The 27,860-nt window shown below is 40.3% G+C and overlaps 3 protein-coding genes and 1 long non-coding RNA gene across 4 annotated transcripts; all 4 read left to right on the top strand.

The window, feature by feature from the left end:
• The first annotated feature begins 7,958 nt into the window (after window positions 1-7,958).
• LOC116262471 (S-adenosylmethionine synthase 1) lies at window positions 7,959-11,279 on the top strand. The gene is made up of 2 exons (XM_031641886.2): window positions 7,959-8,114; window positions 9,872-11,279. Exon 2 carries the CDS (start codon window positions 9,881-9,883, stop codon window positions 11,057-11,059), a length of 1,179 nt encoding a protein of 392 aa, XP_031497746.1. The 5' UTR covers window positions 7,959-8,114; window positions 9,872-9,880; the 3' UTR covers window positions 11,060-11,279.
• A 452-nt stretch (window positions 11,280-11,731) lies between these two features.
• Window positions 11,732-12,912, top strand: LOC126410472 (uncharacterized). The gene is made up of 2 exons (XR_007574520.1): window positions 11,732-12,026; window positions 12,299-12,912. It is a non-coding gene; the product is annotated as an uncharacterized LOC126410472 (long non-coding RNA).
• A 6,161-nt stretch (window positions 12,913-19,073) lies between these two features.
• On the top strand, window positions 19,074-19,751 carry LOC116261725 (protein RADIALIS-like 3). The gene is made up of 2 exons (XM_031640544.2): window positions 19,074-19,512; window positions 19,636-19,751. Exons 1-2 carry the CDS (start codon window positions 19,235-19,237, stop codon window positions 19,667-19,669), a joined length of 312 nt encoding a protein of 103 aa, XP_031496404.1. The 5' UTR covers window positions 19,074-19,234; the 3' UTR covers window positions 19,670-19,751.
• Window positions 19,752-22,123: 2,372 nt separating this feature from the next.
• Window positions 22,124-27,482, top strand: LOC116261724 (protein MANNAN SYNTHESIS-RELATED 1-like). The gene is made up of 6 exons (XM_031640543.2): window positions 22,124-22,395; window positions 22,567-22,693; window positions 24,236-24,306; window positions 25,257-25,342; window positions 26,048-26,639; window positions 27,131-27,482. Exons 1-6 carry the CDS (start codon window positions 22,186-22,188, stop codon window positions 27,422-27,424), a joined length of 1,380 nt encoding a protein of 459 aa, XP_031496403.1. The 5' UTR covers window positions 22,124-22,185; the 3' UTR covers window positions 27,425-27,482.
• Window positions 27,483-27,860: the final 378 nt, after the last annotated feature.

A 27,860-nucleotide genomic window follows, 5' to 3' on the forward strand; every position in this document is an offset into this window, starting at 1 on the left:
TAGTCGTTCTTTACTTTAACAATATTTTTCGAATAATAAAAAATGAACACTCTTATAACATCAAAAATCTAATAATAGGAAAGTCATTTTTTTTTTCAAAAAATGACTTGAAGTAAGAAATGATTTATATTAATTTTTCTTATTTATTCTTTCATATGGTGCCCTTCATGGACAAGTAATAGCAATACAAATGGTTGTTTGATAGGAAGAACACTAAAGGAGTGTGCCTTAAATTTTGAGGCAGGTTCAATTTGTTCACGAAATCTGCCCCCAAATGAAAGAATTTGTTGATTGTTCCATGAACCTATGTTTCTCATACCAAACGACCCCTGTGCAGATTTTTTGCATCGCAGTTTGAAAGTATAGTAGCCGTTCGATATATTCTCCCCAGTAGGTATCATTTTAGTTATGAATCTGGACGGATTTGTGTGGAGAGTTCATAGTTTGAATACTTGTAGTTGGTGGGCACAGGAGAAATAAACGTTGTGTGATAGGGATGGTGACAGACCGTCCATGGGGATGAGCTCTCACCAACCACGATGTCAAATTTCAATGGCGTCTGGTTTTGGGTCATCTGCTGAAGACGATGGTTGGATCGATCTGTGTTTTCTTCTGGGTGTGTTTTTCCTTTTGTTTTCTTGGAGGAGATGGCCATGGGGCCGTCCATAAATAACCTGACGCTGCAGTTCGCCTGTAAGTCATCATCTTCCCGCACCTGGATTTTTTTACTTCTTCTCAGTCAAGAAGTAGAAAAGTAAGTCAAATCCCGCACAATGTTTCCCGGGATATGCTTCTCCGTGCCAAATAAAACAACGATAAGAGGATGAACGCTTTCTCTCATAGCTATATGTACTGCCAAATTCTGCCTTTTTTAAAATCCATATGATGATGACCAAGATAATTTGATTGGTGCTATATATATCAATGGTTTTTGCTTGATAAGGAACTAAGTTTGTGTTTGATAACCCCAGACCTAAATTTCGAGATCGTATTTGCTGTGTAAATCAGAGGTTTATGAAACTCTAGGTTTCAGATCTGTGAGAATGCTGAAATCCATGGCTTTAATTCCCAAGATTTTAAAACCTTAGACCTTCGATCCGAGGTTCTAAAATCTGCCCTGGACCTAAGATCCGAGGCAATCAAAGCCACCTAAGTGCTAAATCACATTCTTCTGATGCATAAAAGGGAAGATTAACCAAATGCATAAGAAAAAGAAAGAAAGAAAGAAAGAAAAAACCAACAGTTTAGAGTGCATGAAAACCAATGGATTAACAAATATTAATCATGATGGGTGGTCGAGATATAGCCTTTTGGGTACATGTTTCTGCTGATGTTAACGTGAATCAGGATCTGGATCCAACTCTTGTTATGTAGGAATTTGAAGCAGCAGCCGAATGGTGGCCTGTATGAACTCTTCGTCTGCGCAACAGGTTCACTAGCGGCGTCTCCAGTTTGCACGTGAAGAAGCAGCGACAACACTGACTGTTGAAAGGAGTCGAAGAAGAAGAAGAGAAATAGAGGAAGAGAGAACAGAAGCAGTGATGATAGTGTCGTTCCCGGGCTTCCTTTTGTGAGGCTCGCTTTAGGGTAATCACCAAAAATTAACCCTAAATTGGTGTATTGCTCGGTTTAAATAGACAGTCTCACAGGATATCCTGAAGCGCAACTTGCGGTTGGGCGCATGAGAGATTAGCAAACGGTTTTCAAGTTGATCTCTAACTGCTAGTGGGCCCCCTTGCATTTAAGAGATGAGCAAGGTTTGGTGAATTTGGATCGAGATCTAGATCCAATGTGAACCTGAAAGTAGTGGGATTGAACAAACCACGAGAAAATGACGTTTCCAAGCAGCTTTTCTAAGGGCTCGCCTAATTTATTTCCCCTCTTACAGGACGGGGGTCAAGTCCAAAGTCAGACAGCCTGTGCTCAAGAGATGACAAAAGTTCGGTTCCAAGTTGCCTTATTGGCCTTCCATTTTCTGGGTTCCCATCTCATGTTTGCAAAAATAATAATGTCAGAAATAACTTCACTCATATTAGTTTCAGTTTTTTTGTTTGTTGACATGAAAAAAATCCGTGCTCTTTGTCCCTTACCAAGAGACTTAATGTATTGAAGTTAGTATATTTTGTCCTTAAATGCATGTTTCAACTTTGAATAAAAAGTTGACTCTTACAAGAATCGAACTAATAACCGACTTCACATCAGCTATGACATTATATATATATATATATATATATATATATATATATAAACACGTTTGAGTCAAAGTTAGGCCACAAACCTCTCGCTCATGGATCCTTCACCTACTCTTTCCACCCAACAAATTTAATCATAACCCATAGTCTAATCATAAATATATATATATATATATTGTTTCCTTAGAAGAGGTGGGGAGGATGAAGCGCGGTCGCCATCGCACCGTTGGCCACCAACTCTGACCTACGGCCGAGGGAAGGATCACAAGGCTTTGTTTACCAACCGTATAGGCAACTGCCACGTGTCAGTTAGAGATATAGATCTGGTCAAACAAATCCCTAGCTAAACCCAAACCGGCGGGTTCAAGTAGGGCTGGACATCAAGGTGACCCGTGCCACCGGTCCCGGGCTTAGGCCTGACCAGTGATTTGAGCCAGCCTGGTCCAACCCGATTTTAATAAAAAAAATTGAAATATATAAATTTAACGTATAAAAAAGCATATGAAAAATAATCTTGTATAGATATTGTCCAATCCCAGTAGAGCTGGACTTGAGAAGTTGTGGAACCGAAGAGAAGCCATTTTTATAGCCCAAACATCGCCGCCAAGTTCCCAACCTGGGCCGGCTATCGAAAAGCTCGCCGGATTCCCAGCTCGACGCCCACCATCAGATTCAAAACATACGAAAAGAAGAAAGACTTCAGCCATCATCCTTTATGGGAAAAAGAGTCCCGCAAACACGTGATTTTCCAGTTGGCAGTTTCAATTAATCGCTTTGCAAGTTGCACTGGACACAAAAAGTCCCATGCGTAGGGCACCTCTTATATATATATATATATGAGGTGTCCTAGTTGGAATGCACGTACATACTTACCCACTTTATAGGGAGGGGCAGGGCAGTATCCGTTTTGTCATCTACCTTCTAGAGGGAGAAAAAAGAGGTTTATATTCGTTAATAATCACAAGCATATTATGGTTAGAACCATATGGGAGCGCGTCTACTTGGATTCCCACTAGCAACAGAATCATTCCCCACTGTATAATATGGTGGTAGATGGAAGATTCATGTACCTTTTATGCTCAATCATTAATGTCCATCGACGTCACATTTCGGATCTGGTCCTGGACAATACGTGCTGACCCAGATCCCAATACGCACCGACGGTTTGCTTTCCCTTTAAATTATCATTAGCAGAGCGAGCTGGAGTTCATTATCGACCGACTGGAGGAACGCTTGCTGTCTTCTTCCTTCTTGCGTGATTGAAAAGTAAAAAAAAATTCACGACTTCTTGTCCCACCTTCAAACGAGACCGGTGTCACCAGAATTCTCTTCAATTAAAGAGGTGCACAATCAAACGCGTAAAATAATCCGCATTGGCTTGATGTTCACTTAGGTTTCCTTTTCCCTTTAGAAAAGGAAGCCATTTAAGAAGCAAGCAGAAGCAGATCTGCAATTATATGTGGGGGAGGTTGTACGTATGACTTTTGCCAATATATATAAAACTAACATTCTGGTACTTCGATTTAAATGCCTATCTCGTGGGCTGACTCAAAATCGAAAGTCCGGTTATGGGTACGAACAAACTCTCAGCCAAATCCAGATTTGAATACACCAGCTGTCGGTGATGTACAAATACAATTGGTAGACGTGGTTATTGGATTGGTTGCAATGTGAGCAACATGACACCAGATTAGGACCATTGATCGGACAGATCCTAACCCATGTCCTAGCAGGTTCGGTTTCAATCTCTTATTAAAAAAACATGACTTAACAATCTTGTTATAAATCACGCAAGATCCCTCTCAGTCTTCAATATAAAACGTAGATTCACCGACGGATGCGTAGAAAAAAGACCGTAGGTGAAAGTCCATTATTACAGAACCCTCATTATAATTGAGGACATATAAGAGAGCTCCAGAGACGTGCTTGCTGTAAAGGGAATAAAATACCCTCACGGTCTCACCATGTGTTGAATTGCCTAAATAAAGCCCTTAAATATACTTTCCAGATCCAAAATCAACTCCAAGCCTGATTATCTATCATTCGTTTACTAAATGAATGTAATACCCCGATGGTATCTAATTCAAATCCGATCCATTTATGTTCCCATCATCCAATTGACACCCTCTTGGTTGTCGATGACGTTGTAAGTTTTCCAGATCCAGTTTGATGATTTTGTCAATTTCTAGTGTACCAGGATCCGATTCGAATCCAACATCTAATGAATCTTTCTGCACCAGATCCGACTCGTTTGTGACGTTAGGTGTCGGTGCCCTAATCTTTTATGCAGCACTACGCAACCTATTGTTAATTGTGAAAGGAATTGGTAGCAATTGGTCAGCACTAATATATTTGGTGACAGTTGGAGTCCATGAGTTCTGAAACTGCTTTCTACAGATCTGGGAAAAACTTTTCTTGTCTAATTATATCTTATTCATGAAGGCCGGCCCACTGCTTCGTTCCCCCACCTAATAAAACCAGAACTCCTCGTCCATAGATATGTCCAAAAAAACCTGCTTCTCTTTTTCAAAATTCAAAATTATGTTGTGCAATTCACTTCTAACTTTATAATGATATTTCAAATGTCATGCTCATCACATAAGATAATACTCTTAGGGTTCAGGGTTGCTTTGAGATTTGGGTGATCTACGCTTCTATAGTACACCGTTTAACTTATCGTATCAAACTGAGGGCACATCGTTAGCGCAATCCTCAAATAGACAAACTATGTTTTACCTCTCAAGACATATTTCTAAATGCATTTGTTTTTCTGCTTCTATTTCATGCACCCCTTTCTATATCCTCCAATTATATCTTTCATGCATCTCACCAATTTGGCTCATTAATGTTTCAAGCGAAATGGTAATCTACATAAAAAAAAAAAAAGACACTTGGGTGGTTGACAATGTTTATAGTTACTGTATTTGAGATACATAGTGGTAACATGCAAAATTTTTGAAAAAAAAAAAAATTAAGGGGTTTGGTAGACTCATGCCAAACAATGATGCCGACGAAGAGCGAGGCCGCTGTGTACCATTTTTTAAGCTCACCTAAATAACGTCGCCCTCATCTTTCTTAGGTGCAAAGTTTATGAAACTTAGTAATAAGGGTCAACGGGAAATATACTTTTTCGCCTCCAACATCACTTTTGAAGAAATGTGTGTGTGTGCGTGCGAGCGCGCGTGAGTCATTGCGCCTAGGCTATGGCCCGCCCCGAACTAGCTGGAAAAAAAATTACATTAGAAAAATAAAAAAATTTAGTTATTCAATGATTTTTTTTTTAGTTAGGTTCAGTTTGGCCCTACTTAAATTTGAAGTTGGATTATTTGGCCCGTCCTTAAACGAAATCCTGGAGCCTCTGGCCCCCTTAACAATTAATCATCAACAATCGATCGCAGGAAATGTTGATGTCATTAAAAAATGTGATGAGTTTTGCTTCATACCTCAAGTTCAAAATTATGTCGGTGCTTAGTATGTATTCAATCTACAGGCTCACCGCCGACAACAAGGAATGAACTAGCTCTCTGGCCATTGTTTAAAAGACTCGACCTGAATCGACCCAACTCATTCCTGACATAGCCTGACTCGACCATGACCCACCCGATTTAAGCCATTTTGAAACTCAAGAGAGTCGACGAGTCAACTACCAACCTAGTGACCCAGTCATCTGGGTATCAGAGTCCAAGTCACAGGTTTGTATTGGTCAATTCTAATATAGACCAGTAGCAAAACGATTCGATTCACTGTTTGATTCAAGAAGGCTAGATGCTAACTATTATCTATTTTCTAAAATAATTTGAAGAATAAAGTTATATTTGATTATTTAATAATTCAAGAATAATTCTATATTTGATTATTTTATACGTTTAAAAACAAAATTCAGGTCGTATTCGTGATAGCCAAACAAAATTCAAATGTGATGACTACATGGTGAGACTTCCAAAGAATGGGAATGGGGTTGGTGGGTTGCAGGTCCAGGCCGGCATAACCCGGAGTGGACCCGGGTCGCCGTCCACCACCAACCAAACCAGACTGGATCCGGCTGCACGTGGAACCGTTGGACGGTCCAGATCGTATCGCGAAGACGGTCCCTAGATGTACGCAGGCTCAGATTTTGGTCACATCCAGTCTTTATCAAATTTCTGGTAATTAAATCCTACCGTAATTGAGACTCGAACTCAAAAAATCCATTTTTTAACCATATTCGGATCTAACTAGCACAAAATCTGGCATTTGTATCCAATCCGGTAGGACTTTTGTCATGTCTCCTTCTAATATCTAATTTATATTTGGGTTCAGTTATAAAAAAAGCATAACCTAAGCTAGATTTGCTTTGTAATTTGATCTGAATTTCTTTACTAAGTCCAACTAAACAGATCCAAAATCAGATCCATAACGAGGCACCCTCTCTACTAATAACTAATAAGCCAATTTCCTATATCTAATCTAATATGAGTTGAAGATTCAATTACCTTTCATGCAAAAATCATCACCCCTGTTCTGATCAACATGATTGGATATCTTGACCAAGATCTCAACATGTACCACCATGATTTTTATTTTCAAATCATGTTGATGAAAGTTATATTTCCTCGTTGAATAACACATAAGAGATTGTTGCATTTATTGATTAAAATTTTGAACTTCTCCATGAGTGTGTTCTCCTGTCACCTTGTGTTTTGGCGCAGATAGATCTTCGAGTTCGAGCAAGAGTTTAAAGTAATCCACACTGACTTAATGTTTGAGAGATGATGACTTAGGGTCGTCGTCAGAGCAAAATTTTTTTTTTTTGTTTTTAAAAAATGGGGGACCAATTAAAGAATCACATGTATTCTGCATTTATATTACGAGGCGGCTGTTGCATTTATGAGTTAATCGCGAGCACAAAGTAATTTTTTTTCTCCGTATTTAACAAGTATTTTATGAATCTACTCTAAATTTAAAGAAGATTCATGAAATTAATGCCAAACCACTCATACAATTTTGTTTTAGAACAACTTATAGCTTAACGTTGATATTTTAAATGTCACAACTTATGAACTTCCATTTAATGCATCGCTTTTGAATCTACTCTTCACCCGTTTTGGGTCATAAATGTTTTTCAAGGAAAGTGTTAGTCTATACAATAAAACATAAGGTACTTAGGTAAATGACAATGTTACTATAAGTTGGTAGATATTATTGACACTTAACAGGATAACATAATAGTAACATTAGGTTTATAACAGTAAGTTAGGTGTTATCTAGACTTGCCAAAGATTATGCAATTCAATAATGAAGGTCAATGGAAAACATCCGTTTCTGCCTCCAACATTACATTTGAAGAAGATTAGACACGATCACGTTCCAAATATATTTTTAGACGGTTCATTTATTCCTCTCTTTCTATCTCTTGAAGTTGTTGGTCCGGCCAGTTAAATCCGATGCATGTGGTAAGGTACTATTGATGCCTACAAACAAGCGATAGCGACCCAACACTTTATCCCGAACTGTTTTGATCTGATCTGATCCGACCCGTAGGTGTCGGCAGCGGGGCGGGGCGGGGCGGGGCGGAGCCGATTGTGGGAGACCCGAAAGGCGGGGAGTATGGTGTTGGTGGGGCAGGGGCGCCGCCACCGTGCACAGCCGGGTGCCGAGTAGACGCGTCGTCGCTGCCCACCACCGTCCGGAGCACATCTGGCCGCGAAATCCGACGATCCAGATCGCATCTCTGACGCGGAATCTCGGCCGTCCGATCCGGTGGCTGCTACTGTGGGCAGCTGGGAGCTGCGTCGCCCGACTCGTGGTTGTCTATAAATTGCCTCCACGAGGCAAGCGGGGAGTCTCGCCCAAGAGCGTCGGTAGAGAGAAAAAGGGGCCTCCTATACTCTCGAGCAGATCTATTCTCTGCCCTCCGCTCTTTGTTGCAACTCTCGATCTAAGGTTCGTTGTTTCTCTCCCTTCCGTTCTTGGCTTAGATTTTTTTCCTGTTTAGAGCCTTGGATCTGAGTCTTCTGCATTTTCTGGTTTGAGATCCGGAGGTCTTGTTTGGGTTCGGTGTTGCGGAGAAATTTTAAGGGCTTTACGCTGAAGGAACTAGTGGGTTTTCTTCATGGTTTACGTTTCGAGAGTTGAATTTTGCTATAGATCTGTTTGCGTTGTATGGTTTTCTTAGATTTCTTGAGATTTAGACCGTCCGTGGCGGTTCTCGTCTCCGTATTTGCTGGTTTTGGTTCGCGTCCATCTTGTATGTGTCGGTGGATCTCTCTCGGTTGTGTTTGATTGATTTGGGTAAGGGGGTAGTTGGAAAATCTTGTGACTATTCGAAGAAGATGTTGATGTTGGGTGCTTTAGTTTAGCTATTATGGTTGTTTTTTTGGGCGGTAGGTAGTGGAGGGGTGGAGAACTGTTGTTCTGTTCTTTGTTCTAGTTTATCTTAGTTGAAGTTGCTTGTGATCTCCCATAACATGCTGGGAACATGTTGGGCTGCTTTCCAACTCTTAGATCTGGTTGTTTTCTACTCTGTTTTCCTGCCTTGGCTATCCATGATGCATAACGTAGAGCGCTCTTCCCTCGATTTGCTATAGCTTGTTTGGCACGATGATTTTATTCTTTTTTCTTTTCATGTTTCGTATCAGAACTAGTTGGGTCAGTGAATTTTTTTTTGAATCGTCGTTTGTAAAAACTCAATTTGTTCTGCTTACAAAGAGATCTGACTTTTGGATCTACTTAAGAAATTAGATCTAGTAATTAGCATCTCTTGTTTTCTACTGACCATGGCAGTTTTTTCCTTCCGGAGATATATTTTGTGATCGTCATTCAGAATAGCTTGTGCGGTTTTGTCTTCTCCAAACGAAATTTTATTCCCTACTTTGTCTTCCTTTTTCTTGCATAAAAAGTCATTTGTTTTGGCCTGCAAATGGTTAGAACTTGAGTATCATCTTATATGTTTGTACTTCACTGAGCTCATGTGACAGTCCCCTGTTCTTAAGTTTGTCAAGAAAGGTTCGTCCCGATTTCGTCTACTCTGTACTTGATGTTCATAGATCCCAGTATTTTTTTTGGTTTTTACCTTTTATTTCTTTGTACTTATCTATAACCTGATCTATCGGAAAGCGTAGTCCCTCTTGCTGATCTAAATCTGCTCTGCAAACATTGCTGAGCAAGTGTCCGTGTTTTGTGTTGTGCATTTAGACCATTTCATGCTGTTCATAATTTACCTTTTTCTTTTCCATGTACTCCGAAATCGTTTAGTATAAAATCCTCTCTGCTACTTAACCTTTACCTGCTTGGAATAAAATTATCGTCGTTTCTGGTTCTATCAGGTTAAGTCTTTTCCATTTCTGCCGTATCTATTTGTAGAAACAGAAATTGCAGTGAGAATTAGCATATTCGCAAGATTCGATGAGTTACGCACTATTCGAATCTTTTATACTTTACAAAAGTTGTTACCTTTGCGTCTTCATCGGATAAACTTATCTGATCTCTTTTTCTTTCTTTTTTTTTTGGGTGAAAAAAAGTTGGGACTGGCTTCTATTATTCGCATGTTTTCTCCGAGTGCATATCTTCGGATGCCATTTGGAGATTATTTAAAGTTCTTATCGGTTCCTATGTGTATATTCTTTCAACTGTAGATTGATTTCCAATTGGTTAGATCACGGTTACAGTAAACTGACCTAGTCCTTTTTTGTCATATGCAGCTCGGAGAAATGGAGACCTTTCTATTCACCTCAGAGTCCGTCAACGAGGGCCACCCCGACAAGCTGTGCGACCAGATCTCCGATGCCATCCTCGATGCGTGCCTTGAGCAGGATCCTGACAGCAAGGTCGCTTGTGAGACGTGCACGAAGACCAACATGGTGATGGTGTTCGGCGAGATCACCACCAAGGCCAATGTAGACTATGAGAAGATCGTCCGCGACACCTGCCGCACCATTGGCTTTGTCTCCGACGACGTTGGGCTCGACGCTGACAACTGCAAGGTCCTGGTGAACATTGAGCAGCAGAGCCCTGATATTGCACAGGGTGTCCATGGTCACTTCACTAAGCGGCCTGAGGAGATTGGTGCCGGTGATCAGGGACACATGTTCGGGTACGCCACCGATGAAACCCCTGAGTTCATGCCTCTTAGCCACGTCCTTGCTACCAAGCTCGGGGCTCGCCTCACTGAGGTCCGCAAGAACGGTACTTGCTCTTGGCTGCGGCCTGATGGCAAGACCCAAGTCACGGTGGAGTACTACAATGACAATGGTGCCATGGTTCCCGTCCGCGTCCACACCGTTCTCATTTCCACCCAGCACGACGAGACGGTGACCAACGATGAAATCGCTGCTGACCTGAAGGAGCATGTCATTAAGGCGGTCATCCCGGAAAAGTACCTTGACGAGAAGACCATCTTCCATCTTAACCCGTCAGGCCGCTTCGTCATCGGTGGTCCTCATGGTGATGCTGGGCTGACTGGTCGGAAGATCATCATCGACACCTATGGTGGTTGGGGAGCCCACGGTGGTGGTGCCTTCTCCGGCAAGGACCCAACCAAGGTCGACAGGAGTGGTGCGTACATTGTCCGCCAGGCTGCCAAGAGCATTGTTGCCAACGGTCTTGCACGCCGCTGCATTGTTCAGGTCTCCTACGCAATCGGTGTCCCTGAGCCTCTGTCAGTGTTCGTGGACACCTACGGCACTGGGAAAATCCCTGACAAGGAGATCCTGAAGATCGTGAAGGAGAACTTCGACTTCAGACCGGGGATGATCTCCATCAACTTGGAGCTGAAGAAGGGTGGGAACAGGTACTTGAAGACCGCTGCCTATGGTCACTTCGGCAGGGACGACCCCGACTTCACATGGGAGGTGGTGAAGCCCCTCAAGTGGGAGAAGCCCGCTGCTTGATTCTTTCTCCTCTGGTGTTCTCTCTCGGCTATTTGGGTCCTTTTTCCAAGTTTTATTATCGAAAAATAGGTCGAGTCAGTTGGCATTATCTATTTTAGTTTTCGCTTGTTTTCTTAGTATCCTTGAGTTGTGCCTACGGCCTCTGTCAGTAAGGCGTTACAAGAACTGCTGTGCTATTTTTTGTGGTTAAAGCCAATGTTTTTCCCTTGTTTTATTAGTATCCTTGTGTTGTGCCTACTACTTCTGTCAGGACGCGTTGAAGGTCTTCTCTGTTAAGCAAACGGGATTTTGCTAATTTTGTGCTAGATTAAGGCGCTGCGTTGTTGATTCCTTATTAGATCTCCGCTGATTTTATCTATGTGCTGCCAATCGTGCCGCCATTAGCCTGCTTGAATGGTTGAAAGCTTTTTCATTAAAATAAACCATGGAATCGGTGGGTAGCATTATATAGGGTCGAACGAGGAACTCCACTTTTACACGGAAGATCATGACAAAGATACGAGGCTTGGTGATCTTAAATCGTGAAATTTGTATTAAATATCTAAAATTCCAACGTGAGAGCAAATGTGGTTGATAATAAATAACAAACCGTAAGAAAACAATTTTTTTTTAGGTTTGTTTAAAAGCAGGGTATTCCGTTACTTCAACTGAGAGCGTTCCAAGGTACTGACATCGGTTGTGCTTTTGTTAACAATTAAAATCTTGAAAGGAGGTTTTGCTAGTTGAAAGTTGTATGATGCACAAGAGTGTTTGCATAAAGAAAGGTCTACCGTGTGAAGTTCCGGAGATTCTCCGATCTCCTAATCCGGCAAAGAAGAGCTCTTTGTGAACCACCTTCCTCCTCCTTACTGCCATGCCATTTCCTTGTAACATATTCTCTCCCGTCATACTAGATCCATTGTCATTAATCTACACAGGGCCATGACAGGATTCCACTACTTAGCCATCACGACTGAAAGTAACCAGGGTAAGTGAGAACAGTAAGGAACTAGCTGTTGCATTGGACTTGATATTGGAGCTAGGTATGCACACCAATCGTTTGATCATTCGTCTCAGCCGCTATTGCTGAATCTCATTCTTATCTTTTTCTTCTCTGTCACTTTTCATTTGTTTTTGGTACCATAGTGTTCTTTAAGCATCTTATGCTATTATAGTTATTATGCTCGGTAGTTTGTGTGGTCATCACGATAATTAACCGATTTCGTACCCTGAAAGCAACATGAGATTCATTCTTGACAGGTTTGTGAAGTCACAGCAGTGGCTTCTGCCGAGTAAAGGCGATGCTTGTCATTACGGTCACACCAGTTCCTAACACAGCAATGTAGCACCATGAACAAATCATAAATGCAGGATAAGTGCAACCTGCACTTTGGCAGAAAAGAAAAGGAATAGCAATGAACACTTTGCCACAAAGGGAACATAAAGGAAGATAAAGAAAAGAAAGTGATGTGGAAAACGCTTGGAGCCGACGATCATGAGGAACGAGAACGGCCAAGCAAAAGAGATCTCAAGCCAGAAGTTCGGTGAGGCCGCTGGGATTATGGCCAACTCAATCGAGTGATGATTTTCTGTTCTTCTTTGTTCTATCTCATCAATCTTAACTATCTTGTCAGCATGTCTGTCTCAAATGCTCCCTCTAGCTTGTGCCGATGGTTAAATTCAATTTGCAGAAATTCCTTATCATCCGTCTGGTGGTTCTCTGTCTAGTGTCTCCATCTGCTCATGTGTAAGCCGTACTGTTCAAGAAGCTTTACACGAGAAATTGTGTGCCTTGATGCAAGTCTACGGTTCTCTAAAGAAAATGGATGCAGTCTAATGAATTAAATGGACCCAAAAACTTTTTGAATTTTGTACATCAAGTTTGAATCATAATTTACCCAGAATCTCAAAGTGGGCGGTATTGATCAAGGCAAATTCTAAATGTGACATTAAGTCCTGTTATGGTTCTCTTTCTAAAGGTATCGATGTCTTTGTTATGGTTGTTTTCTGTAATTCCTTGCCTATGTTCAAGCTGATAGCACAAACTACAGGAGTCAAAAATCCCAATTATCGAATAAATGAATCTATCGTAGACGTACATGAACATCTAGCACATGATCCCCAAGTCTATTGCATGTTTGATAAATCAATGCCAGAAACCTACAGTTGCATCCTCTAGAAAATGCTTTGTAACAGTTAACGCTTTGGTTATGGGGTATACCTTCCTGAACTTCAGGAAATCCTAAACTGGAAGCAGGACCGCAAATTGCAACATTGAAGAACAGAAAGAGGAAGAATATATATATATATATGATGAATCTAGCTTTTCTATACACTAGGGACATCAGATTTGGATCGTTCGGATATGATCCATATCACCCATCTCTCTCTCCCTCTCTCCTTCTCCTTCTCCTTCTCTCTCCCCTCTCCCTATCTTCCCTCCCTCTAACTCTCACAACCTCTCGTCTTGCAAGACGAGCTGCCTAGAGATGCTGCCGGGCATCGCCGGCAGGCTGGCAGAATGGCTTCAGGCTCGCGGGCGACGGCAGGAGGACTCCCCTTGCCTGTACTATCATGGGTAGAGGAAAGGAGGAGCCCCAGTGGCTCAAAGAGAGTGAAGCAAGATCTGGGCTAGAATCAGACAGCTCAAACTTGATGTCCCCATGTCCATAAAATATAGAGTCACCTTTCAGTTTTCCTATGTATATTATAACGGTCATTATATTGATATGCCTCTTTCAACACAGAAGCCACAATATATATATATATATATATATATATATAAACTGATAAAACCAAGATTATTTCAAAAGATCGACACAGATTTTAATTAGTCCTTCCATACTTTGTGTGTCTAGGGTAACTCATCCGTTGACTTCTTTCCATCCCTTGAAAGTGGACCATGTCAGTCAGATTTAATCAGTTTCCCTACCCAATCTTTTTTCTAAGATTCCATAAAAAGGTTTTCCTTTTTGGGGTGATATGTTTGTATAGATAATTTGGTCATCATCTTCTCAACTTGGGAGCAACATACTCTTCAAACAAGGAACTTCAATATTCCACCCAATGTTAGGCGCTTGAGACTCTACAAACATATTTAAAGCAAAGCAGATTCATGGAGTGGCAAGAATACTTTGCTAGTGCTCCATAAATCTGGTTGAGACCGATTCACGGAGCATTACCATGAATCTGCCCAGTCTTTAGGTCAAATTCTTGAAATGCTTTGGTCAGATTCATAAAACACTCACAAAGTGATCTGCCTCGGATTCATGAAGCTCTAGACAAGCATTCCATAAAACTGCATCGATCAGTGGGTCAGATTCATGGAATACTTACAAAGTCTTTGGGGCAGGCTCCTCCAAAGCTCACAAAGTGTTCAATGCACCCAGATACGTGCATGCACAGTGTAATTTTTTAAATTATTTCTCTTCCATCCATTTGGATCATGTATGAAACAGCTCCTTCAGCAATCTAAGGCTGTTCTCCTATCTCTAATATCTCAGCGTGCTTCAGCAAGAGCGAGGGACTGGCTACCATGAAAACTCAAGCTAGTCATGACTGGTTGCCTACCAGCAGCCGATGGGCCTAACCAGGGGCTGACTACCTTGAAACTCAAACCAGTAATTGGCTGCCTACCAGCCGCTGGCCTAACTAGGGGAGGCAAGCCCCTTTGGACACATATTAAGAGAGCGATAATCATGCTGTATGCACAACTCAACAAGATATAATGCAGCTGAAGAAGGCAATAAAGTTGTCCTGAAAAATCATCCGGCCATGGATAGCATTTGCACTGCCATTTTTATGAAGATTGTGACGGCGACGGAATGCAGGTGTCTCAAAATCTAAAAGAGCAACAAATTAAGAAATCAAATCTGACGAAACATTCTTGACAATCCTCCATGTAACAGCTCCTTAACTATATATAGGAGCACAATATGCCGAGCGTTAAAATCTTTCTTCTTTCTTTTTATTTTCCAACACACACCTGTAGTTTACTTTCAAGGCTTCGTAATGAAAAAGATGCTTCTATAGACTTCTACGTGATCTCACTTTCAAAAGGGTACTCCTCACGTCCCCTCAAAAAAGGAATAGAAGGGAAAAAAGATGCTTTCAACTACGATAAATGGATCTTTTGCTCGACTCTATCCACGATTCCAACTTTTCTTCTTTTGCTGCAACTTGCCTTCATCTCTCACTTGAGTTCCCTCGGTAATTCAATTTATTCTCTTCTTCCCAAAAGAATTTCGGAGTTCGTTAAAAGGTCCTCATGAATTTGACTACTTTGTCAATTATATATATATATATATATATATATACAAAGAGAGAGAGAGAGAGAGAGAGAGAGAGATGTGGATGTTCAGGGCCTTCGGCACCATAGTTTTACATGGTTGACATGGCCAATGTAACAGATCCCTCACCCCAATAGCGGTTTCTCGAAACATATATTAATGAAAAGAGCATCATTCATCTGACTTGGACTTGAAACCTCTGGTTGATATTTAAATTGTGTCGCTTGGGCATAAACGAATAAAATTACCAGCTTTAGGCTAATAAAATAAAAAAAAAACTTTCCTGCGTGTGCATGTGTGTGGACCTTTTTCAGTCGGCTGCCAATTTCTTGTTCTTACTTTTAGAGTTTGGTATACAAGTCATTGATCTTACGAAAAACCATGAAATGGAGACTTATCTGTTTTTGCCAATTATCAGTTAGCTAATGAAGATAAGCTACAATGAGATTAAACCAAACCATAAGCATAGAGCTTGCATTGGTGCGGCCAAGAGCAGGTTCATTTCAGTTTTCTCAAGATGATTGATACGAACCTTTTTATGGTTGTATTTGGGAGCTTTCAAGGAAATGATGACTGATGTCACGATTTCCAGAATGGAAAAAACAAACCAAATTAATGCTTTTCGAAAAAATTCTTTATGGTAGGGGGAGATACCCGAAAAGACTGCAGTCTTCCCCCATATTTCTCTGCCCTTGGGTCCAAAACTATTTAAGGGCATGAGTGGGAAGCAAGACACCCATCAATTAAGCATCGTGCACATGCCTTTTGCATTTTAAAGAAGTAGCGCCCACAAAAATCGAATTGTTGACGGGGCTTTACTGACCAGCTACCCTATGCCTATGCATTGAGGGGCCAAATGGTTCTTAAAAGACAAACCTAAGTTCGGGCCCGGTAGGCTTCAAAATGTGAGATTCTGGATGTTGTGAGATGGCTACACTAAAATCCGTTGCCAAAAGCAACAACAACTGTCCTGCACCATAAACTATCACTACTGGCAGATAAACTGTTTATACATAATATATGTTTTTTCCGAAAAGTGACCTCGGGCTAGACTGAAAGAAATGCATTCATCACAAAAAACATATCAAATGATGTTTCTGATGAAATTATAATGCATACATGTACTTTTGAATGATTATTTACAAAAAGTATTTTAGATCAAGTTATTTTAACCAAAAGAGTTTAGTATTATGATTTATGAACTTTGGATTTCAGTATACATGAATGATGGGTGCAGGAGGGATGAGAATATCTGCCACCCATGTAGTTAGCTTTACTGATAATTCAAGTGATCTAGGGGTAGGTTAGACCTCACTAGAAGGTAACGTTGCAAACTGTTCCGGAGACAAAACATATTAGAGGTCAAATGTAAATCAGAATCTATGCACTAAAAATTAGGGAAATCTTCACACTAGATTCGGACGGCTCCTTGCCACCCTATTACTAAGAAAAATATGACAATAAGGCATGTTAATTCTTTGTCTTGCCTGTCCAACATGTGGACAAACCCATTCTCTCTCCACGTTCGTTTTCTAACTGTGTTCCTGTATTGAATATGAATGATAATTACGTTAAGTTCCATCATGAAATTATCAATGTTGACAATGGAATGTGGACTACTGTGAGCTATATCAGTTACATATTGATGTGATCATATATTTGGAATTTTGTTAGTATGCTTGGTAGCGATGACAGGTAATTACTACTGAGTTGCTAATATCAAGGCATGGAAAAGACGGTTAATTACTTCGAGCAGCCGGTTTAGCCACACTTTTAGGAGACGAGATCCTGCACCATCTGTTGCAGAAATGAGCTCTTCTATCTTTATTGACAAACGGTGAGCTACTCGTTCTCCAATTCTTTTGTATTGTTGTCAAACATGTACATTTAATACAAGGAATAAGAATACCGTGAGATCAGCACCCATTTCAGCTTCTTATGTTGCCTAGCCGCAAGAGCCTTTATTTGATCGAGTTACCAAGATGATTCATGCAGAAGGTGACTTGAACTCAAATATTCAAGCTGGTTTTAATATACCACACAGATAACTTCTGAAAGGCTTAGATCAAATGTGTACAGTTCAGTGGGGGCATGTAGCATGTTTGGTTGGATTTTGCTTTCAAAAATCCGAAGCTATAAGTTTCCAAAAAAAATCGCAAAAATTGGATGTGGAGATTCACTTTATGACATGATCTACAAAGATATTATTAACTTTGGGAACCTTGAAAAAGTCCGTCTATAAATGACTTTTTTGTGATTCTTGTTTTGATGCATACAGTTTTTTTGATAATCTGATCCACAACCAAAATCTGCCACACCTAATGTTTGTGTGTGCATACGTGCATGTGAGTGCGTGTGCGCGTGTGTATAATGTGTGTGTGTGTGTGTGTGAGAGAGAGAGAGAGAGAGAGAGAGTAATTGTTCCGTGGTCTTTTGTCAGTGCACATGGTGATCCATTCAGAAGTAAATGGCCGGTGACATTTATCTTGTTAAGAAATGGCTGACCTTACAATCATATATATGCTTTTATTCACATGCTTCAATAGATCTATTTAGTGTGTTAGTTAATTTTTCACTTAGCTATATGTACAGCTTTTGTACATGACAAACTTTGAATACGAGATGACAAAAGATGGTGCTTTGCACCCTAAAACATATTGATATAAGGCTCAAGCTTAATGCAAGAAAAATTGGAAATAAATCCTACTAAACATTATCCAAATGCCATCTTTGATGACAAATAAGCATTTAAGGAAGGTAACATCAGGTAAATCTTGACCACCTTATTCAAGAAAATCTATTTCAATCAAACCTTGCCGCCATGTCTTCAAGGGTTGCAGAGAAGTTGATGGGAGATATAAAATAGGATGAGAAAGAAGATAAAATAGGATAAGAAAGAACTCTTTGGGAAAGAGATGGATTTTATTGACAGGAGGTGAGAGCCTCAATTCACACCCAGTTTTTTCTGATGCCGTTCGACGCTTAACATCCCTTTTCTTTCCCTGTTACAATTATTTTCTGTAAATACATTTGCTCGCAATAAAGGCAGCGACCCCATCTCAATGCACTTCTTCCAATGCAAGAATGGTGCAGTGCTGTAGAATACAGTTTTTGACTTTCATAGAATTGTTGTGCTTATTATCGGGTTCATCGCTAGAACTTCTTTCCGAATAATGGTTCCAGTATAAGGGCGTAACCGTGTTTGCTTGCCATTTTTAAAGTAAACCATGTCCTGCAATATCAGTAGATCCCGTTTGGTGTCTTGTCCCAAGGTGAACAAGTCACGTGAGTTTACAGAATTTGTGTACCTCTTCTCTACCACAAAATTTGAAGAGAATGGGAAAGTCTGATCTCCACCCCCGTCTTTGGTCAATGGTGTCTGTTTTCTCTGTAACATGCATTGGGGGAGACTGTATGTCGGCAATATCTCAGTAAAAAATTTGTAGCGATGGTAGGGTGCTAAAGAAAGTTCCAACTGCAACCTGTAAAATCTAATTTTTAAAACTTTTCTCTTTTGTTGGTACCTCTAGGAACACCCCTTTAATCATGTGATCGCATTTTCGTGAATCTAATTCTCTTTCTATCATGGGTATATCACAAAACGCCACTTTAGCCGTTAGACTTCCACCTTTTTATGCATTCATCTCCTCTGGTTTTATTCATTCATCTCTTTCTCTCTCTCTCTCTCTCTCTCTCCATTTTTTGGACAATTCTTTCTTCATCTTCTTGGGTTTGAGAGAAATTAAGGCACCCCAGTCTCTGTTCTTTCTCAGAGAGGAAAATTCCCTCCCTTGCTATAAATACCCATTACTACAGAAGCCTTTGCCATCATTGAATGATAGCCACCTTCAGTTTCTGAAGTTCCTTTGTTTCCCTTTTGTTATTATCCTCCCCCTCTCTCTCCTCAATGGCCTCCCGTTCTGCTACCTCTTCTTGGACTTCGAAGCAGAACAAGTCCTTCGAGAGGGCCTTAGCGGTGTATGACAAGGAAACTCCCGACCGCTGGAAAAATGTGGCTGCCATGGTTGGAGGCAAGACTGCGGAGGAAGTGAAGCGCCACTATGAGCTCCTCATGGAGGACCTGAGGTCCATCGAGTCAGGCAATGTGCCCTTCCCTAACTATAGGTCCTCCATTGTCGACAACAGGGGAAGAGCTACTACTGGATTGACAGAAGAGGACTATAGGTGACTACACTTATCTGCTCAGTCTTCTGTAGCTCGTCTTCTTAAAATGAACATGCACTCAACAATCTTCGTTTTCCTTGCATGCCCAAATTGTTACTTGCCCTTTTCTCTGCTTTCCTGCAGGTTGCTGATGCATTTGAAGTTGCAGCATCAATGAGGTGTCGATAAAAGGGAAGATATTGTTGTTTCATCATATGTTGAATGTAGGTTATCTGCATATGGACTTCTTCCAAGCTGATCAGTGTGCTTTAGTCTATGTAGAATAAGTTTGTGCTTGAATATATCAGAGTGAAAAGTCTCTTCTCCCTTGTTCCATGACTACTTATATCCATGCAGGCACATGAAAGTATATATTAATATATAAAAATGGTATAGAAGAAATGCGGTCATGGATGCCTAGGAAGTGTAACGGCATTCAATATCATATCTGTAAACTGTGGGTTCACAACAATCTGTAGGCTTGCCGTATAAAGATCGATCAGCTCTCTTTCTTCCTGTCTCTCTCGCACACATGCACAAACACGCGTCGCAGAATTCTGCATTTAATTCTCCTGCTATTGCAAGAGCAACGTGAGGTGTGTCGCTATGAGGTCACCGTCTTCGAACTGTCTGAAAGCGTTCATCTCGATGATCCTGGCTCTTGAGATGGATGGACCCGGTAGCACGCTCTTTAATGTTCGTCACTTTCCCTCTTTGTTTCGTTCTGTAGATTCACCAGACCGCAGTGAGGCTCTTCCTGCAAACCGCAGCCCTGTAAATGGATAAGACGGTGCATGTGATGCAAGATACATAGTCAATCTCGACCGTCGACAAGACATTACATGCGAAGTAAAATAGTCCACAAAACCTGCTTTCTTAGTTTCTCTTTTGACCTTTTATATATATATATATATATATATATATATATATATATATATATATATATATATATATTATAAATGATGACTCTCTAGAGTCATGTCCAGAATCATCCGACCAACCAACCACCACCTTTATACATAATGGAGGATTTTACGAGTATCAATTGAACCGAATCAAGTATTTATCCAGAACAGAACTAAACGCCTATTTAAATGCCGACGCATATTGTTTAGCGGTGGAATTTCAGCGATACTCCAAATTCGATGTAGTCACTGACTGCCAATGTGATTCAGCAATCCATGTTGGCTGTGATTCGAAGTGCTTGGATCCTCTTTCTTTTTCCTGCGGTTGAAGTTTGCTCATGTCGCTTAACCAGAGAGAATAATCAAAATGAATTTAGATTATGATGGTCATAGGACCTAAATATGCGTACTGGGATTCGATAAGCAAGGTTCATCCGACTGAGATAATCCAGTAAGAAATGTTCAGAAGAAAGCTTCAGGGGATCAGATTGGGGATAAAATCTGCTGCTTGCAGCTGTCATCGCATCCGACAGTCTGGCCTCGGTTTGAACTTTGGTCAAAAGGAAAGCGTCTTCCTTGGCAACGATTCTTCCTAGAGAGACTGATGTCTAGAAACAAAGATGCAATTCAGACTATGTAATATTTGAAATTCATATTTTACAAGCTACTACAGCCCCTGCTTTGCGATTGATAACTTGAAGCAAAGAAGCAATTCGACTACGTAATATGTCAAATTCATATTCTAAATGAGATCTGCAACCTTTTTTATGTTATGAGCATTAGTGATAGTTCATCTTTTAGTAGGTTAGACGACTTGCATTGAGAGCGTTTGGATGAGTTCGATAATGCAGTTCCCTTTGGAAATGTGTCTGCAAATGATCAGTTTTAATTGGAAGCCAATTTTCTTTCCAACGGCGCTTTCATTTTTCACGGTGCTTTTTACAAAGTTATTAGGCGATGAACCATATTCATTCAAAGAAACATATTTAGTTGCAAGAGCTTAGTCGACCAGACAAAGGATTTGGAGTTAGCTTTCAGGTGGGGATGCAAAAGATCTGGCTTTACACAAATTAATTCGTTAGACGGCGTCGTATCGAAAGAGAATTCAGGACAAGTAAAAATGCCCAGAAAACAAATTCTAAACCGATCTATTTGCAATCCTAATTAAAGGTCAAGGATTCGAACTGACTTAACTGAGGTGCTTCCTTGGCAAGCGTCCTCTTTCAATCTGCCTAAATTCCAACCAGAAAAAGGATATAAACTCTTCCAATCAGAGGGCTTAACTTAAATAAGAGGGATAAATTTTGCTGAAAATTTGCCCTTTACTTGGTCCAAAATCGGGGACTTTGTGCTTTTGTACTGCCCATATTTTCGTCAGTCGGTGTATAATGAAAGACCAACTTTTTTTTGACCCTCGAGTGGTCTAAGTTTTTTTATTTGCCCTCGAAATCCTGCAATTGTTAACTTTTTAACTCAAATGCTTAATTATTCAATCTGAAATCAATTGTCTATTCGTTCTAATTTTTCAACTGAAAGATGGGATCCATGAACACTACAACTGTTTCGACATAGAAGGCAGGCACTCGCGGGCTTGGAACTGACAATGATGCCTTGACCTAGTTTCTACTCCGCAATCTGTGATTGCCCGTTGCTCCCACCAGATGACCATATTATATTCGTTACAGTTACGAATTGGGTTTCGTTTCATACCCGGTCCACTTACGAACTTCAGGCGACTGTCTGTAGACCGTATCAGACTACGTTTCAAAAGGGATGTCCGTCCTCTCTTATGGTCAATGTGCTCAAAGCGTGCAAGGAAAGAAAAATTGAACAGGCCATAGTTGGTCGTGGCTTTTTCCTCGTTTCCTCAGTTATTCATCTCAGGATGAAAGACGTTAAGCAAATGGTGGTCGGGTTTCTTTCTTTCGGAATCTTCGTTTTGCTCATCAATATGACCACCAATCGACCACAGTTTGATCCTGAGAGTCTTCCCCTCCCGGTACCTTTTATTGGTTACCCTTCTTTTTATTCTTCTCTTTCCTGTTTGTCTACGTTCTTAAGGTTTAGATTTTGTTGTTTTCTGGCTTTCCCCTTTTCTTTTGCTTCTCGCATTCTCTCTGTGTCGATTTTTTGATGGCCCATTTTCTGTTTTCTGGAAAAATTTTTGAAGAGTGTGAATGAGTCCAGTACGGTTGGCGACGGTGTTGTGGTGAACAAAGTAAGTAGGGAGAAGCAGCGGCGATTATGGGGTGAGCCTGGACCTTTTCTCCAGCCCTGCTGGGAAGAGCGTTTGACGGGTTAGTTACTCTTTTGCTCAATAATTAGCTGCAGGGCAATCCCCTTCTTTCGTTTTCCTTGCCTCATGGTATATATCCATTCCCTGATGATTGATTCTGGCTTTTGTTTCTTTTTATGAGTTTTCTACTTTGTACATTTTGCCACTTAAATGATTGGTCATGGTAATGCACCTATATTTTTCTTCTTTCTCTTTATTTTAAATGCGCGTAAGTAGCACTTTTTTCCTTTCTTCTTTCAACCAGAAAAATGGACGGTTGGTCGTTGTTTTGGTTTTGCAAATTGAAGCTAGTTCCTTCCACGATCGAGTCTTGCATAACGAAACTTCTTTTTTCTGGACGATTATATGAGCTTGTTTTGGTATGCGGTTGCCTTTCTTTGGATCTCACAGGAGATAAAACCGAAAAAGAAAAAAAAAATGTATTCTAGGCTTGGGGTAGAATTGCATGCCACTTCTGATAGCTGGATGGGCTTTTTCGTATAGTGAGTTTGATTGTAGAACTTGCATTGATTGCTGCAAATTTTGAGCCGTTTCCCAGTGGTTGCACAGCAAAATTTAAGTGTAGCATAAGAAGATTTCTTTGGTAGAGATATGGTGCACAGTTCTGCGTTTGGAGAAAGAAATCCTCCTTCAAGTAAAGCTTTTCCAAAGTTTGCCTTTTTTTTTTTTTGAAGTACTGATCGGATAAGCAGCAATTCCACAAAGACAATGTGAATCTGAAATATTCGTCCTTTTCATGGAACAGCTTTCCTAGCCAACTCTACTAATCATGCAATGCTCATTCAGTTGCTGATACCATTATGCATTATGTAGTTTGAAGCTCTATGATGATGCAATCATGAAATGCTCATCATGTCAGCACATTGTTTAGGTATTGAATTCAATGTGGAATTCTTGGACTTGAAACAAAATTGTTCTCGAGGTAAAGGAACTGGTGGATCAAAATGTAGGAGCTCAAAACATAACTGAAGCCCATTGAAAGCTGAACAAAATTAATATGTTATCTCAATTACATTACACACCTTTTTTGTTCTCATTTGATGGTAGATATGAGGTGAGATCTACCCAGTGAGTCTGTTTGTACGTCCCACACATAGTTTCCAGCTTATTTTCTGTGATCCTATCCCCATCAGTGGAGCTCATACTGAAAACTTCACAAAAGGGCCTCATGCCAGTGCATGCAGCTGTATCCATGCGAGATCAACTGCATGCTGTCAAATTTTTAAGTGCTTCTTTGTTTTGGTGGAATCTGTCATCGTTTAAGGCAATATCTAGTTTTCTGAACTCTGAACCATGTAAATATGACGGAATGTGCCATTGGCTAAATTTTTGGTTAATGGGATTGCTTCGTTAGGGATTTAAACCTCTGCATACTGCAGTCTGGCTTTTCCCGCCTTCCTCAGTTGTTTGGCTGTGTTCATTTCCTCTTGATGGTCCATAAATGCTAAAACTGAAGTTTCAATTGGAATTCTGAGTTTAACATCCTGAAAGATTGAGTTTCTAGCGTATGGGTCCTCAATTCATTTTGATTTTCTATCTGCAGTGCTGAAAGAGAGACCTTGGGGCTATATTGGTGTTGTACTTTCAAATGGGCCACAGTACCATCATATTCAGGTATAAACTTGATTTTGGTACGCAACCTCTTTTGTCAATAGCAAACAATCTAGCAATGAGCATGGGCCCCATAAACCAGCTTGGTTGGTTTGTAAGCTTCAAAAAGTGTTAGACATGCTGAAGTCAGTAGGTTTTCAGTAGTGTTAAGCTGGAATCACGTTAGAGTCTTTGTAGTTATGTTGACTCTTCAGTCTGAAGTCGGGTTAGTGGGTCATTTAGATGGACCCTCTCTGCGGGTTGGGTCATGGTAACAGGTAGGTATCCCACCTCAGCATACACTTTGTATAAATTGAGCAGGGATTAAACCCTAAAGGAGAATGAGATTTACCCTGTTTAGTGAAGGCTGGGCTTTCATTAAGGCTGTGTGTGTGAGTTTGTGTTAGCTTGGGAAGTTAACAAAAAGGCAGATGGTTGTTTCTTTCTATTTGTTTATCTGCTTCTTCATTTGTGCCTTAGTTGAAATTGTATGTTAAATATACTACTATCTAAGAAATACCAAATGAAAGTGCAACAGTCTTAACTTTGTAACAATTATTTTCTTTTCATGTTGGAAAAACTTTAACTTTTAATAAAATGCCTCTAGTCATGCCTTTTCTTTAAGAAATTTTTATTTGATCTTACTGCATGTTGTCTTTTTCTTTTTGGATCTAGATATGCATCTCCAAAATGACATCACATTTATTTTGGTCATTTGGTATATCACAAATGCTACTAATATGAACATGTTTTGTAGAGATTGGTTACATCTTTATGCCCTATGGCTGATTAAATGTTCGCTGCTGTGATGTAAATGATTATAATCTGTCAGTTTACTGTCTATGGGAAGTGTAACTTCCTCATTATTATTCATTTCTTCAGGACAAAGCAATTATTCTGACTATTAGTACATCTTTTACTTGAAGATTTTTATTGGCCAAAAATCGATAAACTGTCAGTTTGTTACTTGTTAGATGGCTGAGGCTGTGGTGATTGCAAAGTATTTGGGAGCAACACTTTTGTTACCAACCATCAAGAATAGTGAGAATGAACCTAATGGGTGAGTACAAGATCTGTTGTATCTGAAAGTATTAAACATTCAAATTGTTATTTTCAGTTGTTTCTAAATTGCAAAAGAGCAACTGTTAGCTATCCTGAGAATGTGTAACTAGACATAGGCTGATTGGACCTCAAGGGATAATTTTCTGCAGAACTTCCCAAAATACATGTCATCTGTTTCTTCCAAGCTGACATTTACCTCTTCTATTGACATAGATTGGCCTTAATTTGTTTCAGTTTTCCCTCTTAACAGCACCATGCACTGTGTTATTATTCCTTTTATTTGGCTATGAAATCACTGCCAGGATGTGGTGCATGTACTAGGTGTAGGTGCCGATGGACTTACCATTAATTCCCTTTACTAGTGTTTAGCATTCTGTTTGTTACTTACCCACATGATCATCTTTTGGTGAGATTTTCCTTCTTGATGTGGTGCATTTTAAGCTATTTTTATCATTTCCTGAACCTTAGTGCTTCAGGTTATTTTGTGGATAACAAACTGAGCAAAAATGCCTTTTCCTTTTTGGAACCCACACCCCAGCTTATGATAATTGTAAATCACAATAGGGTCAAACCTCAATAATGTGTCATATAAGCGGTTGAGAACTAGTTGTGTAATGGACCTTGTTTGTATTGGGTATAACATCTCTGATTTTCACTTAATTTTCTTCCTAATTGGGCCTTCAGTTGCACATGTAATATGCAGGCAATTCGACAACATTTACCACACAGGAAACTTCATCAAGAGCCTGCAAGGTGTTGTGCGAGTTGTTGGTCGTCTTCCTGATGATCTGAGTTCTGTTTCTCCAGCAGTGGTCAATGTTCCTTATGAAGCCACACCAAATTTCATTGAGGAGGACATACGCCCTGCCTTGAAACGAAGTGCTGTTGTCATTCTTGGGAATTTTTTTGTCAGTAGAAACAAGATGAAGGAAGAACCACTTCCTGAACTTGAGGCATTGAGGTGTCTTGTTATGTATAAGGCCTTGCAGTTTCAGCCTTCTGTTGCCAGACTGGGAGATCACATTATTAGCCGTTTGAGGGAAGCAGGTGGAAGTGCTGGTCGTCATTTTGTATGTATTGACCTGTCGACCGATGGCACCATCCCTAAAAATTGCAGCTCTAGCAGAGAAGCGTCTGAACTTCCAAAAAGTAGAAAATGTGTTGACATCACTGTCATCGGAACATTGTTGGTGAACTTTGGATTTGAAGATGATACCGCAATATATCTGACACAATCCCGTCATGATCCCAACTTGGAACCCCTAACTAACATATTTAAGAATGTGCACACAAAGGTAAGAAAGAGGTTACAAGTTGATTACCTGTAAATATGTACTAATTATGTCCTTCAAATTGAATGCTTGTTTTGCTGCTTGCTTTGACTCGCTAATGTGTTTGCGAATAACTAAATTTTCTCAAATGCACTGATTCCGCTGGGATATAGTGGCAAGAGTTGATTGTAACCAAAGCCTGATTAATTTGTCATGGTGAGAGTAAAAGCGATGTCAGTGTTCTAGAAGTTGGGTTTCTTTTACAAGGTTGTTGTAGAATTTTCTAGCATTGTAGCTTTTAACATACTGACGGCATTTTGCATGAGGTGCCACCATGATGCTTAGTGCTTGCGTAGATTGTAATATGTTACTTATTGCAGTTATGAATATTTGTAAATTAACAAGCTTTGTTGCACACAATCGTCACAGTCGTAGACACCACAACCCTGTCTCATTAATCACAAATTTTAAGCTGACCAGACTGAAATACTATTCCTTTTCTGGTTTCTGAACAGGAGTACAGCATGCCCTTCAATGAAGAGAAACAGGTGCTTTACTCTGGAAGGACGCAGTTCGAGAAGGCATTGGATTACTACATATGTAGTCGAAGTGATCTTTTTGTTCCAACAGTTTCAAACATGTTTTATTCAAATGTAGCTGGAGAAAGAATTCGTTTACAGAATACCCATATGCTCGTTCCTTCCTTTCAATGCAGATCTACGAACTTTAGTACCTGCACCTCACGGTATGTTACAGAAAAAGATCATTTTGTATATAAATGTATGTGCCCCGTCGATGACAAGTCTTAGAACCGGGTTTTCTTGCAGCCTTTCTATTGAATGAGCTTTCATGTCTTCTCTGCTTCTAGTGGGGTGCCCACTATTACTATTCTGTAGCTTAAGTGCATACCCTTGAAATACGAGTTTCGGTAACAAGTTAACGAGCAAGATCGCTGGAATGGGTGCCGGCGACGCTTGGGTCGGTGAGAGTCTTTGAGAGTTTGATTCAGCCTCGACGCGCGCATTTTGAACCTGCAACGTTTGCATCACTCGCTCAATGTCTTTCCTCAAATGATTAGAAAATGTTGAACTGGTAGGGAAGCGTCGACGAGAGTTTTCGAGGGTTTGTTTCAGCCTCGACGCGTGCATTTTGAACCTGCAACGTTTGCAACCCTCGCTCAATGTCTTTCCAGCACCTGTCTTTCGGCTTCAAATGATAGGAGAATGTTGAACTGGCAGGGGAGTG

Source organism: Nymphaea colorata, chromosome 10 (genome assembly GCF_008831285.2).
Source record: "Nymphaea colorata isolate Beijing-Zhang1983 chromosome 10, ASM883128v2, whole genome shotgun sequence".
NCBI classification, from domain to species: domain Eukaryota; kingdom Viridiplantae; phylum Streptophyta; class Magnoliopsida; order Nymphaeales; family Nymphaeaceae; genus Nymphaea; species Nymphaea colorata.